Source organism: Odocoileus virginianus, chromosome 31 (genome assembly GCF_023699985.2).
Source record: "Odocoileus virginianus isolate 20LAN1187 ecotype Illinois chromosome 31, Ovbor_1.2, whole genome shotgun sequence".
Classification (NCBI taxonomy): Eukaryota; Metazoa; Chordata; class Mammalia; order Artiodactyla; family Cervidae; genus Odocoileus; species Odocoileus virginianus.
The window spans coordinates 4,062,591-4,078,351 of NC_069704.1; the positions used below are offsets into that span (position 1 = coordinate 4,062,591).

The 15,761-nt window shown below is 45.3% G+C and overlaps 1 protein-coding gene across 1 annotated transcript in view; it reads left to right on the forward strand.

The window, feature by feature from the left end:
- Positions 1-15,761, forward strand: part of BRINP1 (BMP/retinoic acid inducible neural specific 1) — a 191,719-nt gene that overhangs the window by 110,811 nt on the left and 65,147 nt on the right. Inside the window, exon 3 of the mRNA XM_020881105.2 lies at positions 11,162-11,352. Within this exon, the coding sequence (XP_020736764.1) occupies positions 11,162-11,352 (191 nt within the window). The remainder of the gene's footprint in view (positions 1-11,161; positions 11,353-15,761) is intronic.

Genomic DNA, 15,761 nt, shown 5'->3' on the forward strand with positions numbered 1-15,761 from the left:
TAAACAGAATTTTAAATATTTTATTTATATGCAGTTTGTGTAATCCCTGGAGCCCATGGGCATATTAAGATCATTTAAAATATCCATTAAAAGTTATGTGTTATGTGACAAACTCCCCTTTTAGAATGCATTGCCAAAGGATAAATAGCTCACATTTATTGAGTAGCTACTACTGCCAGATTAATTGCATTCATTATGCTTAATCCTTCCAGCAACCCTGCAAGGTGAGTACTAGGATTGCAGTCGCACTGATAAAGGAGCTCGAAGAGGCTGAGCAATCTGCAAAAGACCGCTCAGCTGATGAGTGGCTTTATGCTAAGGTTCAAAGCCAAGACTTTCTGGCTGTAAACTCTGAGCTCCAACCACACGTCAAGAAAGGACCTATTTTGTGCCCTTTGTTCAGGTGCTCTGGGGATGATCATTGACTTTTTCTGGATATCCTGGATTTCGTTCCTCTGCAGAGCATCACAGGTGCTCCTGACTGGGCAGTTTGGGATGGTTAACATGTGTCCTCCACTGGGCTTGTGATGCCAGAGGGGGCCAAGGAGGAGGGGACAGGAAGAAGCAGGGAGGAACCCAAGGAGGAGGGGACAGGAAGAAGCAGGGAGGAACCCAAGGAGGAGGGGACAGGAAGAAGCGGGGAGGAACCCAAGGAGGAGGGGACAGGAAGAAGCGGGGAGGAACCCAAGGAGGAGGGGACAGGAAGAAGCAGGGAGGAACCCAAGGAGGAGGGGACAGGAAGAAGCGGGAAGGAACCCCAGCGGAGCACCCGGAATCTGAGTTCCTGTCCCGGTGCTCACATGGATTTGCCAGATGGCCTTCGTGGCTCTCGACCTCAGTGTCCCCACTTGTGACGGGGATGGAGTGTCCCGCCTTCTAGGTTATCAGTAGGAAAATGTATAGATGACGGCGCTTTATGAAGGACCGAGTGCGCTGCAGATCCCACAGAGCTCACATGATGGAATGTGATCGCGGGTCAGGGTAGACCCCGGACCCAGAGTTTAGTTTCTCATGCCGTCAAAGGTGCTGAGGCCTTGGGCTAGTCCCTTTCTCCTTCTGAGTCTCAGTTTCCTCCTCGGTGAAATGGCAGCAAAGTCCTAGGATCCTTGGGCCAAGACCGTTTTCATCCTCATTCTGATATTTTGGATTCTGTATGACTGCAAGGTACCTCAGGTGACCAAGGGTGTCTCAGGAAGCTCTGTCAGCTCTGAGTAAAATAAAGCAGAAAACTTCTAAGTCGCTTTCCCCGTGATGAATTCCCATAACCCCCCATGGTGGTCCCCATCCTCAGCAACACTGCTGCATGAAGAATCCCACTTGCTTTTCTGGAGAGGGTCCATTTCTCTCAAAGCTGGGCCATTCCAAGTGTGCTTGTGTTTCTTTTTATCCCTTCCAAATTTCTGCTCAGTAAGAAGCATGCAGCCCAGCTCCAGGATGCTTCCCCTGGACTAGTTGCCCCCATTTCTCTGAACTTTACTCCCATAAGAGCCTTCAGAACTTCTACAAGGGTTGGCAGAAGAATAAAAATGCCAGTACTTAAGTGAACACACTTTGGGAAATAGAAAGACTTACCTACAAATTGTGAGCAAGGATTATTTGATATACAGTTAGGTCAGTGTCTTTACTTGTAGTTAAAATAACAGCATTCATAATCACGTTTTCGGGGACAGCTCTTTTCGGTTGGTTGGTTGTTTTCTGTGTTTCGTCTCCTCACCCTTCTAGAGCTAAGTTACCCTGGAGATCCACTTGGCCTGCTGGGACTCCTCAGCTGTCTTCTTGCTTATGTTCTGGGCACGGAGGCAGGCAGGGGGTCTGTCGAGGACACCGTGATGTTAAGATGGATCATTTCCACTTCACATGTGCCCTTGGGTTCACCCTTCCCTGAGCTGACTGAGGAACATGTGGGGAGAGGCTGGGAACAGCAGGCAAGGGAAATACATTCTCTCTCTCTCTCAGCTCAGTGATTTCATCTCCTCACTGCCCTCCTCTATGATTCCCCTGTTCATCTCTGGGGCTAATTTTCTGCTAATAATAATGGATGTGGTCCCAGATTCCCCTCCCCCCAGCCCTAGACACTCAGAGGCTTGTTTTTATTTCACTCCCAAATACAGGCAGGCAGTGGAATAAGCCACCCAGGAATAAACAAATGCAAACATCCTGTAACCTTAATCAGTTACGTTTTCAGCGAACATTTACTGGAGATACAATGTCTATGTTGATGTGCATTATGTATTTAGTCACTCAGTCATGTCCTACTCTTTGTGACCCCATGGACTGTAGCCTACCAGGATCCTCAGTCCATGCGGATTCTCCAGGCAAGAATACTGGAGTGGGTTGCCATGCCCTCCTCCAGAGGATCTTCCTAACCCAGGGATCTAACCCAGGTCTCCTGCGTTGTAGGCAGATTCTTTACCATCTGAGCCACAAGGTAAACCCAAGGATACTGGAATGGGTAGCCTATCCCTTCTCCAGGGGATCTTCCCAACCCAGGAATCGAACTGGGATCTACCATGTCTATTCAGTTCTTTTCAGTCCCTCAGTCATGTCTGACTCTTTTCGACTCCAGGGACTGCAGCACGTCAGGCCTCCCCATCCATCACCAACTCCCGGAGTTTACTCAAACTCATGTCCACTGAGTCGGTGATGCCATCCAACCATCTCATCCTCTGTCGTCCCGTTTTCCTCCCGCCCTTAATCTTTCCCAGCATCAAGGTTTTTTCAGATGAGTCAACTCTTTGCATCAGGTGGCCGAAGTATTGGAGTTCCAGCTTCAACATCAGTCCTTCCAATGAATATTCAGGACTGATTTCCTTTAGGATGGGTTGGTTGGATCTCTTCGAAGTCAAAGGGACTCTCAAGAGTCTTCTCCAACACCACAGTTCAAAAGCATCAATTCTTCAGTGCTCAGCTTTCTTTATAGTCCAGCTCTCACATCCATGCATGACAACTGGAAAAACTGTAGCCTTGACTAGGCAGACCTTTGTTGGCAAAGTAATGTCTCTGCTTTTTAATATGCTGTCTAGGTTGGTCATAACTTTCCTTCCAAGGAGTAAGCATCTTTTAATTTCATGGCTGCAGTCACCATCTGCAGTGATTATATATTCTAAAATATATCCTTGGATTAAGTCAGATCACTGGATAACTTCCTGTTTAGACAGTAATGTCGAAGCCTGTTTCATATGCATTAGGCTACATTGAGCCAATCAAATATTGGTGGATCAGTGAGGATATTTCCCACCAGCTTCAACTACATCCATCTCTTTAGGAAAAACCGTGGGAGACGTTTGTGTATCTTATAGCATCCAGGATTCTGTGTATCTCCAGCAACTTTGAACTGTTGATCTGTTTTTTTCTTGACTATGTGGCTCTGTGGTCCTGCATTCCCTTTTCCTTTTGACTGCAAGGAAACTCAGAGACATTTGTTGTCCCTTTCTATCAAGTGTTCAGGATTTTATAGGATTAATTTTACATGGTAATTTTTATATAAAATTCATTTTATTCTCCTCCTTTTTCCCCAGGGTTCTATATTTTAAAGTCTATACAGTAGGTGTGTTTTTGAATACCCCTTCACTTGGTTTTGCTATGGGATCAGGTTCAATTTGAAAAAAAAAAAGAAAAAACTGCAAAACATGCTTAGTAAAGAAGAGCAAAGCAACCCTCCACTTTGTTAGAGGTCATTAGTAACTTTGATTATCTAGAAAACAGTGGGGGAAACTCACATTTATCCAGTGCTCACTAAGGACTCAGCATTGCTAGAGATGTTCACCTCACAACCCTGAGAAATAGAAATTGTCCTCCCCCATTTTACACATGAGGAAAGAAAAGAGGACATTTTAAGGAATAGTAACATGACTCAGCTGGTAAAGAATCCACCTGCAATGCAGGACACCTGGGTTCGATCCCTGGGTTGGGAAGATCCCCTGGAGAAGGGCATGGCAACCCACTCCAGTATACTTGCCTGGAGAATCCCATGGACAGAGGAGCCTGGCAGGCTACAGTCCATGGGGTCTCAAAGAGCCAGACATGACTGAAGCAGCTTAGCACACAGGCATGCAATATCATTGTTACTGGGCCTTTGCAAGCAATAATAGTAATATCAAAGCAGCTTACAATTGTCCATACCTTGTTGCAGGTCACAAAGAGTTTTCTAACCGTTATTTTTATCTCTCAGAACAACCTGAAATATGCATTTTTTTTTTTTTTTTAGTCTTCATCACATACGTGAGAGTGGGAGGAAGTTTATAAACTCAGTCAATTTCTTAAAAGCAGACTCACTACTTATAACATAGTTCACAGGGATCAAATCCCACCACAAAAGTTCTATCTACTGAGAGCTTTAAAGAGAACAGGATTGTTTCCTCTTATCTCCCACCCACTGTCCATCATCCTCTGTCCTCCAGCTTCCCACTGGTGCTCCTTCCAGGGATGGCAACAGTGAAAATATTGATACTAACTTTAGCACTGCCTTCTAGATGTTCTAGATGCTGTGCTCCATGATTTAATCTAATTCTAAACCCACCCTTTAAGGTAGATATGCTTCCCCTAGATGGCATCTGCATTTTTTTTTTTTTTTGCAGTATATATGCAAACTTGTGATTTCACAGCTAATTGATGGCAGAGTCAAGATTGCCATCTCCGAGGCCAGGGCTGAAAGCTACAGAACTGAAGAGCATCTAATATAATCAGCTTATTTCCCAGGAGAGTAAACACACACCTCCCCAAGGGCACAGAGCCAGTTCTGCGTGCTCACAGTCCTTTCTCCTTCAATGCAACTTATTCTCAGCGTGTGTGTGTGTGTATGTGTCTGTGTGTGTGTGCGCGTGCGTGTACATGAAAGCAGAGGGCTGACAAAGAAGACAAGGGAGGATTACTATGAAAGCAGTGCTCTTAAATGAGAGCTTTGGGCTTGCAGTTTGCTCTCTACCCTCATCCTAAATCCTATGACCCTGGATCCAGTCTCCATCCATCTCAGCCTCTGTCATCATCCACCCTCCACCTTCTGCTCCCCTAGTGGGATGGGCCTTGCTGCAGCCACCCCATGCCTTCCATCCAGGATCCTTTTTTAATCTCAGTCTAATTGGTTCACCCGCCCTGCTGGGATGCTTAATTGGGCATAAGCGTATCCTGTGCCATTGTGAGTTCTGCCTTCTCCTCCAGGGGGAATTTGCTTGCTCTGTGGGCTCAGAAAGATAGATAGATTTTATGTTGTGCTCAATTCACTGAGAACTTACATGCAATTGTTCCTGGACCAGCAGAGCAGTTAGACAACATGACCAGCAGGATGTTTCCTCGCATTTGGAATCATTAGTCCTAGGCCCTGCGTTCAACCCTTCCAGTCATTTGCTGTGTGATCTTGGGCAAATAAGTTGCTGTCTTAGAAATTCAATTTTGCCATCCATGAACTGAGTGGGTTAGATCTGATGACTTTTAGGAAAGGAATCACAGCGGTGCTTTTTTAACAGGGGTCATACTCACTGTGGGCCAAATCAGGCCTGAAACCTGCGTTTGGAAATAAAGTTTTATTGGAACACAGCCATACTCAATCATTATTGTCTGTGGCTCCTCACACTACAAGGACAAAGTTGAGTGGCTGCAACAATAAGGTACCATCCTAAAATATTATCTGGTCCTTCACGGAAAAAGATTGCCTACTCCTCTTTTAGAACACAAATTAGATGGTGTCATTACTCAAAATCTTCTTTTGACTTTCCATATTACTTAGAATTTAAAAATAAAAAATGTTTTCTGAATCTAGAATTGCCTTTTGAGATTGGTGCTAACCCCATCCCATGTTTTGATGTTATATATATACTTTTATTACCCTTCCTGTCATAACATCTCGTCTACTCATCTGCTCATCTCAGCCTGCCTCCTTGTTTCCAAACCTGGCAAACATATTTCTACCTCAGGACCTTTTCACCTGCTGTTGTTTCTGCCCAGATTACTCTTCCGCCATTCTTTGTTTCCTTCAAGTCTCCTTAAATGTCATCAAATTAGAAAGCATTTCTGATCACATATATAGAACTACATCTTCCCCTTCCCCTGGACACTCCTACTTCCTTCCTTTGCTGTGTATTTGTCTTCATACATTTTTCTCCCTCTGACATGGTACACATTTGTCTCTTTATTAGCTGTGCACTCTCATGAGAATGTAAGCTCCTTGATAGCAAGACTTTTATCTAATTTGTTTACTGCTGTAAACTCAGATCTGGAAAAATAACAAGTGGTTAAACTTTGAAAGCAGAAACCAACTGTTTCAGTTGTTTAAATCTACTTCTGAATAGATCCAGGTGCTATGAAGACCTTTTGCTTAAGTGTTTTTTGGAAAAGAGGATAAAATCGTGGAATCCTATGACTGTTACAGTCTTATTAGGTCCAGCATTCCCTTGACTGTCACAGAGTCGTACAGACTCATTCTTAGAACATTTTTAGTCTTGGTTATTGCCCATTAAGAAAAGAGTTTATATCTAGAAAGTCTGTTTATATAGTTTATAGATATATAGTTTATAGATAAAAATCTAATATCACAGTTCAACACAGAAGACCCTTCACTGTGTGGTCCTGACAGCCTTTTACCTCTTACATTTCATATGCACACACATGAATGCTGCACACATATGTATCCCTTTCTCTCCAACTACTGTCCTATTCTCTTATTTTCCGGTGTTTTTACATGTGGAGCTCATTCTTCCCAAAATATCCTTCTCCTGTCTTCATCTAGCCACATGCAATGTTCCTTTCAAGATTCAGCTTTACAGGATGTTTTGACATCCCCATTTCCACCCCAGCCCCTCCTGCAGCCTGGGTTAGAGATCCTTCTTTCTGATCCCTCTATGACTAAAACGACTGTTGCAAATAGCACATAATTGTTTAATAACTTTCTTAAACATCCACTCTTGTTCGGTAAGATGGAACAGTTCCTTGGAATCTGGAGCTGTCTGTGGTGCTGAACAGGCCCTGCCTAGCAGGCAGAACTCCGTAACATCCCCCAGTGACTGAACTTCCCCGAGTGCCCACACAGTGCTCAGCAGATCACAGTGCATCCCGCCGCGTCCGCCTGGGGAGGGAGGAGCCAGGAGCGCAGCCTTGTCTTCCTCCCTAGTTTTTTCAGGGAAGCAACACAGATGGTAGACCCTGGATGTATAGCTGGTGAATCAGAAAGAATGTGGAGGCTGATAAAAAAAAGAAAGGAAGAAAGAAAAAGAAGTGAAATCACAGGATTGTAATTTGATGATGGTGCAACATCATTCCTTTGTACCAGTACTGGTTTTATCATGGTTTTTATAGTCTCCTTCTCAATATCTACATTAAAAGAATGATTTAAGAATCAGGATACAAGTGTTCTACTCCCAGATCTACCCCTAACGAGCTGTGTGACTTTTGACATGTTACTTAACCTGTCTATATGTAAATTCATGTTAGTTTTGAGGAATGTAGACATAGTCACATGAAAAAAATAGTAACACAAGATTGTAAGTTATAAATAAAAGTTATGTGTGTATATATATTATCCCTGTATATAGCATACTTATATAACATAATATTTTAAGACTATTATTTGTCTATAATACTGAAAGAGGTGTATGTTTCTATGCCTATACATATGTAGTCACATAAAAAATAGTAATGCAAGGTTGTAAGTTACAAATAAAAGTTATGTGTATATATATATATATTATCCCTGTATATAGCATACTTATATAATGTAATATTTTTAAACTATTATTTGTCTATAATACTGAAAGAAGTATATGTTTCTATGCCTATACATATATATTTAATTCCATAATTATATATATATGTATAGTTTTATACATGTCAGTGATAAGCTGATGAGGAAACACTGTTTCCTCAGAAATATCTGATGATTCTCATCTTTTCTTGGTCATCTGATGCTGGGTAACAACTTACGCAGGTTAGTAGCTGAATACAACTCTGTGTATTATCTCACAGCTTCCGTGGGTGGGGCTCTGGCTGTGGTTCAGCTAGGTGCCCTTGCTCTTGCTCCACTGTAATCATTTCAAGGCTTTGCAGGGAAGGGTCTGCCTCCCAGCTCACGCACGAGGTTACTGTTAGCGCTCAGGCCCCGTGGGGTCTCTGTTCCTCAGAGACGTCCCTTCCTCTCCATACAGATCTGTCGATAGAGCAGCTTACATCATGGCAGGACAAAGGGAGAGAGGGTGACTGAGAGAGAAGTGGAAAGGAGGGGCAAATGGAAGTGGCCATATTTGCGGTGGTTTCTTAATAATTTTATTTAAGTATAGTTGATTTACAACTATACTTGTAAATTATAAGTTAATTCATGCTATACAGCAAAGTGATTCAAATATATATATATATATATGTCCGACTCTTTGTAGTTCCATGGACGTAACCCACCAGGCTCCTCAGTCTATGGAGTTTTCCAGGCAAAAATATTGGAGTGGGTTCTCATTTCCTCCTCCAGGGGATCTTCCCGACCCAGGGGTCAAACCCGTGTCTCTTGCATCTCCTGCATTGGCAGTCGGATTCTTTACGACTGCGCCGCCTGGGAAGCCATGCATATGTCTGTTCGCTTTCATGTCCTTTCCCATTGTGATTTATCACAGGACGTCGAGTGTGGTTCCCTGTGCTATACAGTAGGACCTCTTGTTTACGCGCCCTGTATGTACTGGTTGCATCTGCTAATCCCAAGCTCCTAATGCTTCCCTCTCCCACCTGCTTTGGCGACCTCCAATCTGTTCTGTGAGCCTGTTTCTGTTCCACGGACATGTTCATTTGAGTCATATTTTAGATTGCACATACAAATCATATCACATGATGTTTGTCTTGCCCTGTCTGACTTACTTTGCTTAGTATGATAATATCTGAGGCCATCCACGTTGCTGCAAATGGCATCGTTTCATTCTTCCTTCTGGCTAAGAAGTTGCCATATTTCGTAACCTGGTCACAAAACTAACATGCTATCGCCTTCACATTTTGTTCAATAGAAGCAAATCACTGGGTCCTATTCAGCCTGCACTCTGGGGGAGGAGGTCACCCAGAGCAGGAAGCAGTAATCTTAGGGGCTCACGCCGCCAGCTGCCGACCACCCCTGTGAGCCCCCCTCAGCTGGCTCTGCGACCCCCGCCCTCTGACGCCTGGTCGCCCCACGGGCTCCACTGTGTCCCGTTTCACACCCTCCTTCACCCGTCTCCGCCTGTGCGGCTCTTCCCGTGATGTGTCACGTGCCCTCGTCTTACTCACTGCTGCAGCCCTACATGGGTATCTGGATTTAAAAAAAAATTCTGTTTTTTAAATCATAAAACTATGGTTAAGATGTGACCTACTCACTGGAGCTTCCCCTACCGACCTCAGAAGTCTGTGCTCCTTCTTTTGCGTCTTGTAGTCTTTGGTTTACGATAAGCAGGACATGATTGTCCTGCCAGACTGTGAGCATCTTGAGGTCATCAGACTGGGATGTGTCCCCTCCCCTGCTGTGGACACGATGTTTTGCACTGAGTAGGCGCCCTGCAGGGTTCACGAGTGCAGCTGGTAGATGTGATACGAACGTACCTCGCACAGAGCGCTGAGCTGACTTTGTTAAGCAGACACAGACCATAAGCTCTGAGGCTTGGAAATGCATTCCGTTGTGGAAGATTTTTCTTCAGACGCAGCTTTCTCTGCATCAGGGGTCAGCTCCACCCCTGAGTTACCGAGACTTATCCGGTCCTGTTTGCCACCCTGTTCTGCCGCCTCTTGCTCTGTGCCCCTTCCTTTATTCATCTCTCCCAGCTTGTGGCAGGAGAGGGGGACCTTTTCATTAGACTCTCATTCCCATCATCTGTCTGGGCTGACCTTACTGTCCCCTTGACTAGTCTGTTTTGCTCAAGGGACCTGGAGCTTATAACTCAGGCAGGTCAGAGAACTGGTTGCTCCAGGGGGAGCTCCATCTTTGGTAGGAACAGAGATCATTATTAAAGCAAAAACAACCTGAACTGAGGCCCTTTAAATGTCTACTTGTATTTGGTTTGCATGCTCCTCATCCATCATCTGTGAACCTTTGATGATTTATATATCCGTGAGTGTGTGAGGAGATAAAAGTTATAAAACTTTCACATTGGAACAGTGCCTGGCATTTCCCAATGGTATTTTCACACCCTATACTTCATGTACTCTGGCCACCAGCAATAGGAAATAGATAGTACTGATTGGATTTTACACATAAGGAAATGTACATCCAGAGAAGTGACATCCTCTGGCCAAGGTCACCCCCTAATTTACAGGAGGCACAGTGAGACCCTGAGTGTAGGCCCCCAAGTCCAGTGTCCCTCCGTCTTGACCTTCTCCATCGTTAGTGAAGGGAAGAGTGGAAATTCCCTCACCTGGTGTTCAGAACATAGCTTAGTTTCTTTCAAACAGTAGTTGTTCAATGAATGCATGGGAAATTTTCAATTGAGGCCGAGTCCTGGGCTCATTATTGGATTGTGGAATTGTCTTCAAACAACTTTCAAGTTGCATTGTACCTTATGCCTTGTCCATTGGTACAGAGCCTTCCCTCCTTCCTTTATTCTCTTGCTTATTTATTCATCCAGCCTGCATGCTTTTGACTCCACCATGTAACATGTATCATGTACCTGAGGAGATCCCATCTCTATGGTTTCACTCACAGTCTAGTGAGGGAGATGAATAAGCAGCTAGATGACAGTGATTTTTGTGTCTGATGCTCCGTAAGCATCTTGAAAGCATGACAGCATCTCTCTGGTTCACTGCGGTATCCCAGTGATGAGAACGTGTTAGTCGCTCAGTCATGTCTGACTCTTTGCAACCCTGTGTGTGTGTGTAGCCTGCCAGGCTCCTGTGTCCATGGGATTCTCCAGGCAGGAATACTGGAGTGGATTGCCATGCCCTCCTCCAGGGGATCTTCCCGTTTGAGGAGTTGAACCCAGGTCTCCTGAATTGTAGCGGACTTTCTACTGTGTGAACTACCAGGGAAGCTGCTAGTGATGAAAATGGTACCCAGTACATATTCGTGGTGCTGGAAAGAGTGAGGGCTCCAGAGCTCAGAGGCAGTTAACAAATACTGAAAATAGTTGCAAGCACTCTCTCACCTAGGGAGCGATGCCTGGACGGGCTGCTTGGGTGGACTTGGCCTGGGGATAGAGCTGGTAAGCTGAGAGTCTCGCCCATCTCTCCTGCCCAGGGAGTTTGCCCGTTGGAAGGTGAGGAACACAGCCATCGAGAGGAGAGACCTGGTCCGCCACCCTGTGCCCCTCATGCCGGAGTTTCAGAGGAGCATCCGGCTGCTCGGCAGGAGACCCACCACTCAGCAGTTCATCGACACCATCATCAAAAAGTACGGCACCCACCTCCTCATCTCTGCCACCCTGGGAGGTAGGTCGACAATCGCTGGGCCATATAACCTCATCGTGACTTCGGGTCTGGGAGGGAGGGGACCGTGGGGTGGTCTGGGATCAAAGCCATCTTAACATCTCTGCCATTGGACATCACTCAGAAGGCTGTGTTGTCAGAGAAGCCAGGTTGTCTTGGCTGATTCTGTTCTCTGGGAAATTCTAACTTGAGCGTTTTCTAACTTTTGTGGGAATAATGGCATCACCTTGGAATTAGCTCAGTCTGTTGGGAATGTTTAATCTCCCTATTGTATTGATTCCTTTGGAGTGCAGTCTAATCTGAGGAAAAAGTCAAACTTGAGATGTTGTTTCAAGAAGTCCTTTTGTTTACTGAAATCTGCTTTAGTGGCTGATAACTTGAGGTTATCATTTTACAAAGGGGATATCGTTGTATCTTCTACAGGTTTGGACTGGAGCAGTAGGAATGCAACTAACTGCCCCTCCCTACTCAGCTTTATGCTTTCCTCCGCTTTGTGTCCAGTTCATCTTTAAGGGAGTGAGGATAAGGGGAGGATAAATGAGGGGCAGAAGACTCAAAGGACGCAGGAGGTGGTGGAGACCATTGCACTTAGCCGCTTACAGGTCTTGCCCACAGGCGTCATCTTGTATTATGAGCTACTGTCCTTTGGAGGTCAGTTTTCTGCCACAATGACTGGGTCCAGTGAATTTTGAGAAAGCCCCTTAGGTGGTGGAGCACCATGCCACCTGCTCAGAGCACTGCAAAGCTGCGTTTAGATTTGGCTCATGTCAGAGAAACAGTCAGGATTGGTGTGTTGACAAAGGCAAGTGGGTCTCCCGAGTCATGGTTATGACAGTTGATCTTCTTTTTCAGAGGAGGGTGAGCACCAGCTGGAATGGTTAGTGTAAACTTCCTAGAGGAAGTGACGGTTTAGCTCAGTGGGAGCTGTCTGTGTAGAGGGTGGTGAAAGTTTCTAGGCTGCGCACACAACATGCATTTCAAGGCAGATCAGCTTAGAAATGGAATCATGTGGACGATGTGGGTGGAGAGGCCGGTTGGGCCAGTTCATTCTTTCGAATCCACTGCTTAGCTATTAGTGTTGTTTCTTAGTTGCTTCAGCCGTGTCCAACTCCGTGTGACCCCATGGGACTATAGCCCACCAGGTTTCTCTGGGCATGGGATTCTCCAGGCAAGAATACTGGAGTGGGTTACCATTTCCTTCCCCAGGGGATCTTCTCCAGGGGATCACACTCTCATCTACTGCATTGCAGACCCAGGGAAGCTCCATTTACTCATATTTGCCACACCGTATTGAATATTTGGTCATAGTAGGCATTCTATGCCCTCTTTAGTCTGCAAAAATGACAAGTTAGATTATATTATCTCCATTTCATATATAAGGAAGCTGAGACTTTCAAGAGGTATAGCTAAGATTGATGACAAAATTAAAATTTTAACTTAGGATTTTCTGTCCACAAAGCTTGCATTATTTTTTGACCCAACATCTGTCATCTCTTTAACCAGCTCACTGACCTGCCAACCCACCCAATCCAACAATCAATCAGCCAGCACGTATTGGTTAACAGATGGATGTTAAATCATGTCATATAAATTCTGCTCTATCATAAAATGAAAATGAAATCACTTCTACATTGAGTGTGGCATTAACATGTACCCTTTTCTTTAAACTTCCCCCACCTCCCATTTCACTTGGGGAAAAAAAACAAACAGTTACTAGGATCAGTGCCGTTCTTCCATTAGGAACTGTGTTCTGTCCAAGTCCCCGGCAGTCCCAAATAACAACGACTCTTCTTTTGCAGTGAAATATATTTTTAATTTCTCCAAGGCGAGGTGGTGAATTATTCACAGAGCCTTGTTCCTCTCCTGTTTTTACAGCACAACATTTTAAAATATGCAGAGCACTGGGTTGAGTTCCCGTATTGGACAGCAAGCCCTAAATGTTTCCTCCATCCTCAGCTGGTGCGGAGCGGGGAGCGGGGAGGCGGGAGGATTTACCGTTGATGGACACAGCACCAACAGCCGCGTGAGGTCCTTCTCGCATCACCACTTCATTCATTCATGCATTCATTCACGGGAGAGTCTTTCTTAAGAGCCTCCTCATATGCCGGCAGAGAAGGGAGCCGTGGGCCGTGGGGTCTAGAAGGGCGGATTCTGGCGTCTGATTGTCTGTTTCTCACAAGCTTTGTGTCACCTTGACAGCCTGCTCGATGCTCTCAGCCTTGGTTGCCTCTTGTGTACATAGAAATAATACTAGTATTCACGCATACTTTGAAGATTATAGAAAATGATGCATCGACAGTGCTTATTTCGGTGTTTGGCACCTAACAGATCATTGCTGTTGTTGTTCTTGCGATCATTGTTGTTATTGTTTGGGGGCTCCCCTGGTGAAGAACCCACCTGCCGACTCGGGAGACGTGGGAGGTGTGGGTTCCGTCCCTGGGTTGGAAAGATCCAACCAGGAGGGCACGGCCACCCACTCCAGCATTCTTGCTGAGAGAGCTACACGGACAGAGGAGCCTGGCGGGCTGCGGTCCACGGGGTCACAGGGTCAGACAGCACTGAGCGCCTGGCCGCAGCACGGAGTGTTACTGTTTAGTGAGACCCACACGCTGGGGCCTCGGGACGGCTGCCCCTTCCTCCCACTCGCTAGATGAATGGCAGACGTGGAGAAATTCACTTTCTGGTCTGGCTCTCCATTTTTCCATATGAATATAAGAAAGTGCAGAGAACTGTATTCACTATCATTTTTCCTAAGGAGAACAGCATATTCATTTAGAAGAACTGCTTTGATGAGCTGTTTGAGGTGTCAGGTGAGTTCCTCAGGGCGTACTCAAACAACAAAAGATGATTCTTAAACTGTCACTTACAGGACAAGTAGATGCATTTAGAGACTAGGAAGGAGAGGGGGTGAGAAGGAGGGGGCACAGTCGGCGGGAGCACTGACACCTAAGCCCTTTCTCTGGGATCCTCACTTTTGGGGCGACATCTGTTAAACTCATAAAATACTTGATGTCAGTGCCTTTTATGGACAGTGATGAAGTGAAAAAATTGGGGTCTGGAATGACACAATTAATCAGGGATGGTCATTCCCCTTGGTTCCTCAGAAGCTTATATTCTAGACCAAAGGAGACGCCTTGCAGGCGGGGTGTCTGTGTGATGTATGTAACTAAGCTTGTGCACCTGCATGGGAGTGCTTGCCCGCTTGCACGGAGGCCCGCTAATACTTTCGTGGAAGTTAACCTGTATATGGACATACATACTATGCACTGCTCACATGCATGTGCCTTGAACTCATGAGTATGATTGCAGTGTATACATATATGTGTATGTGTGAGTGAATGCATGCATATTGCAGGAATGTCTATTGAATGTGTGAGAGCTTATGATTTTGTGCTTGTGTGAATGTGTGTGTGTGTGTATATTCATTACCCACCCTGTATTTTGGGACAGCTCCCCTTGGTTAAGAGGAAGGCTGTGAACTGAGTCGCTGGGGAAAGGCTGAGGAGAGAGTTTTCAGAAGGAAAGGCTGAGGGATGCCCCAGACACCTGAAGTCCAGACATGCCCTTCCCTTTTCTGGGAACAGTGTCCCCCAGAGACTCAGAAGCTAAGATGATTGATCTCCCCCCTCATCGCCCATCCTCTGCGTGTCCCACTTTGCTCCCCACTGAAAGAAGTGCTGCAGACAGCGAGACAAAGCCCCAGAGGACAGAAAGACTGAGGAAAGGTCTGTGAGGGGTGAAGAGGCAATTTGCAGGAATGCCCAAATGGGAAAGCAACTCTAAACAGAATGTTCTCTTAATAAACAAGAAATTAAGTCTTAATAATGCAGCAAGAAGCCCATTAACCCCTCTTGATCTAAGGTTTGCTTCTTCCAGTTCTCAGTCCTGAGGGACCTGGGCTATTTCCCCTTCTCTTTCACAGGCCCCTTAGAGAGCCTGAGCTGACACTTGTGATATTTATTTCCTCTGCCTCCTGGCTCTAACTTCTAGCTTATATTCACTTATTTAATCATTTAGCTCTCCACTCATCTATCTGCTCATCTGTCCATTTAATCATCTGTCTCCCCATCCATCCATCCGTCTCCCCATCAAATGGTAACTGAACTTTGGCTCTTCATTTGACCTGGGAGAAGCACTGGGAACATTACAAAGAAGAATCAGATAGAGTCCTTCTTGCCTCAGGCCACTACTCACCCTCTGGAACTCAACATCTAATTGTTGAGTATAAAGTCATCCTTAAGCCAAGTCTGTTCAGGTTGCTGCAGATCCAAAGGATGGATGGTCATGTTCTCTTGTATAACTTGCAAAGGCTTCATGGGAAGGTGCAGATAAGAGTTTCTTATCCTGAACTCAGCTTAAATCTAGGCCTGTGGAACCCAGAGATTAATTTTAATGATCCTGAATCTTCTCAC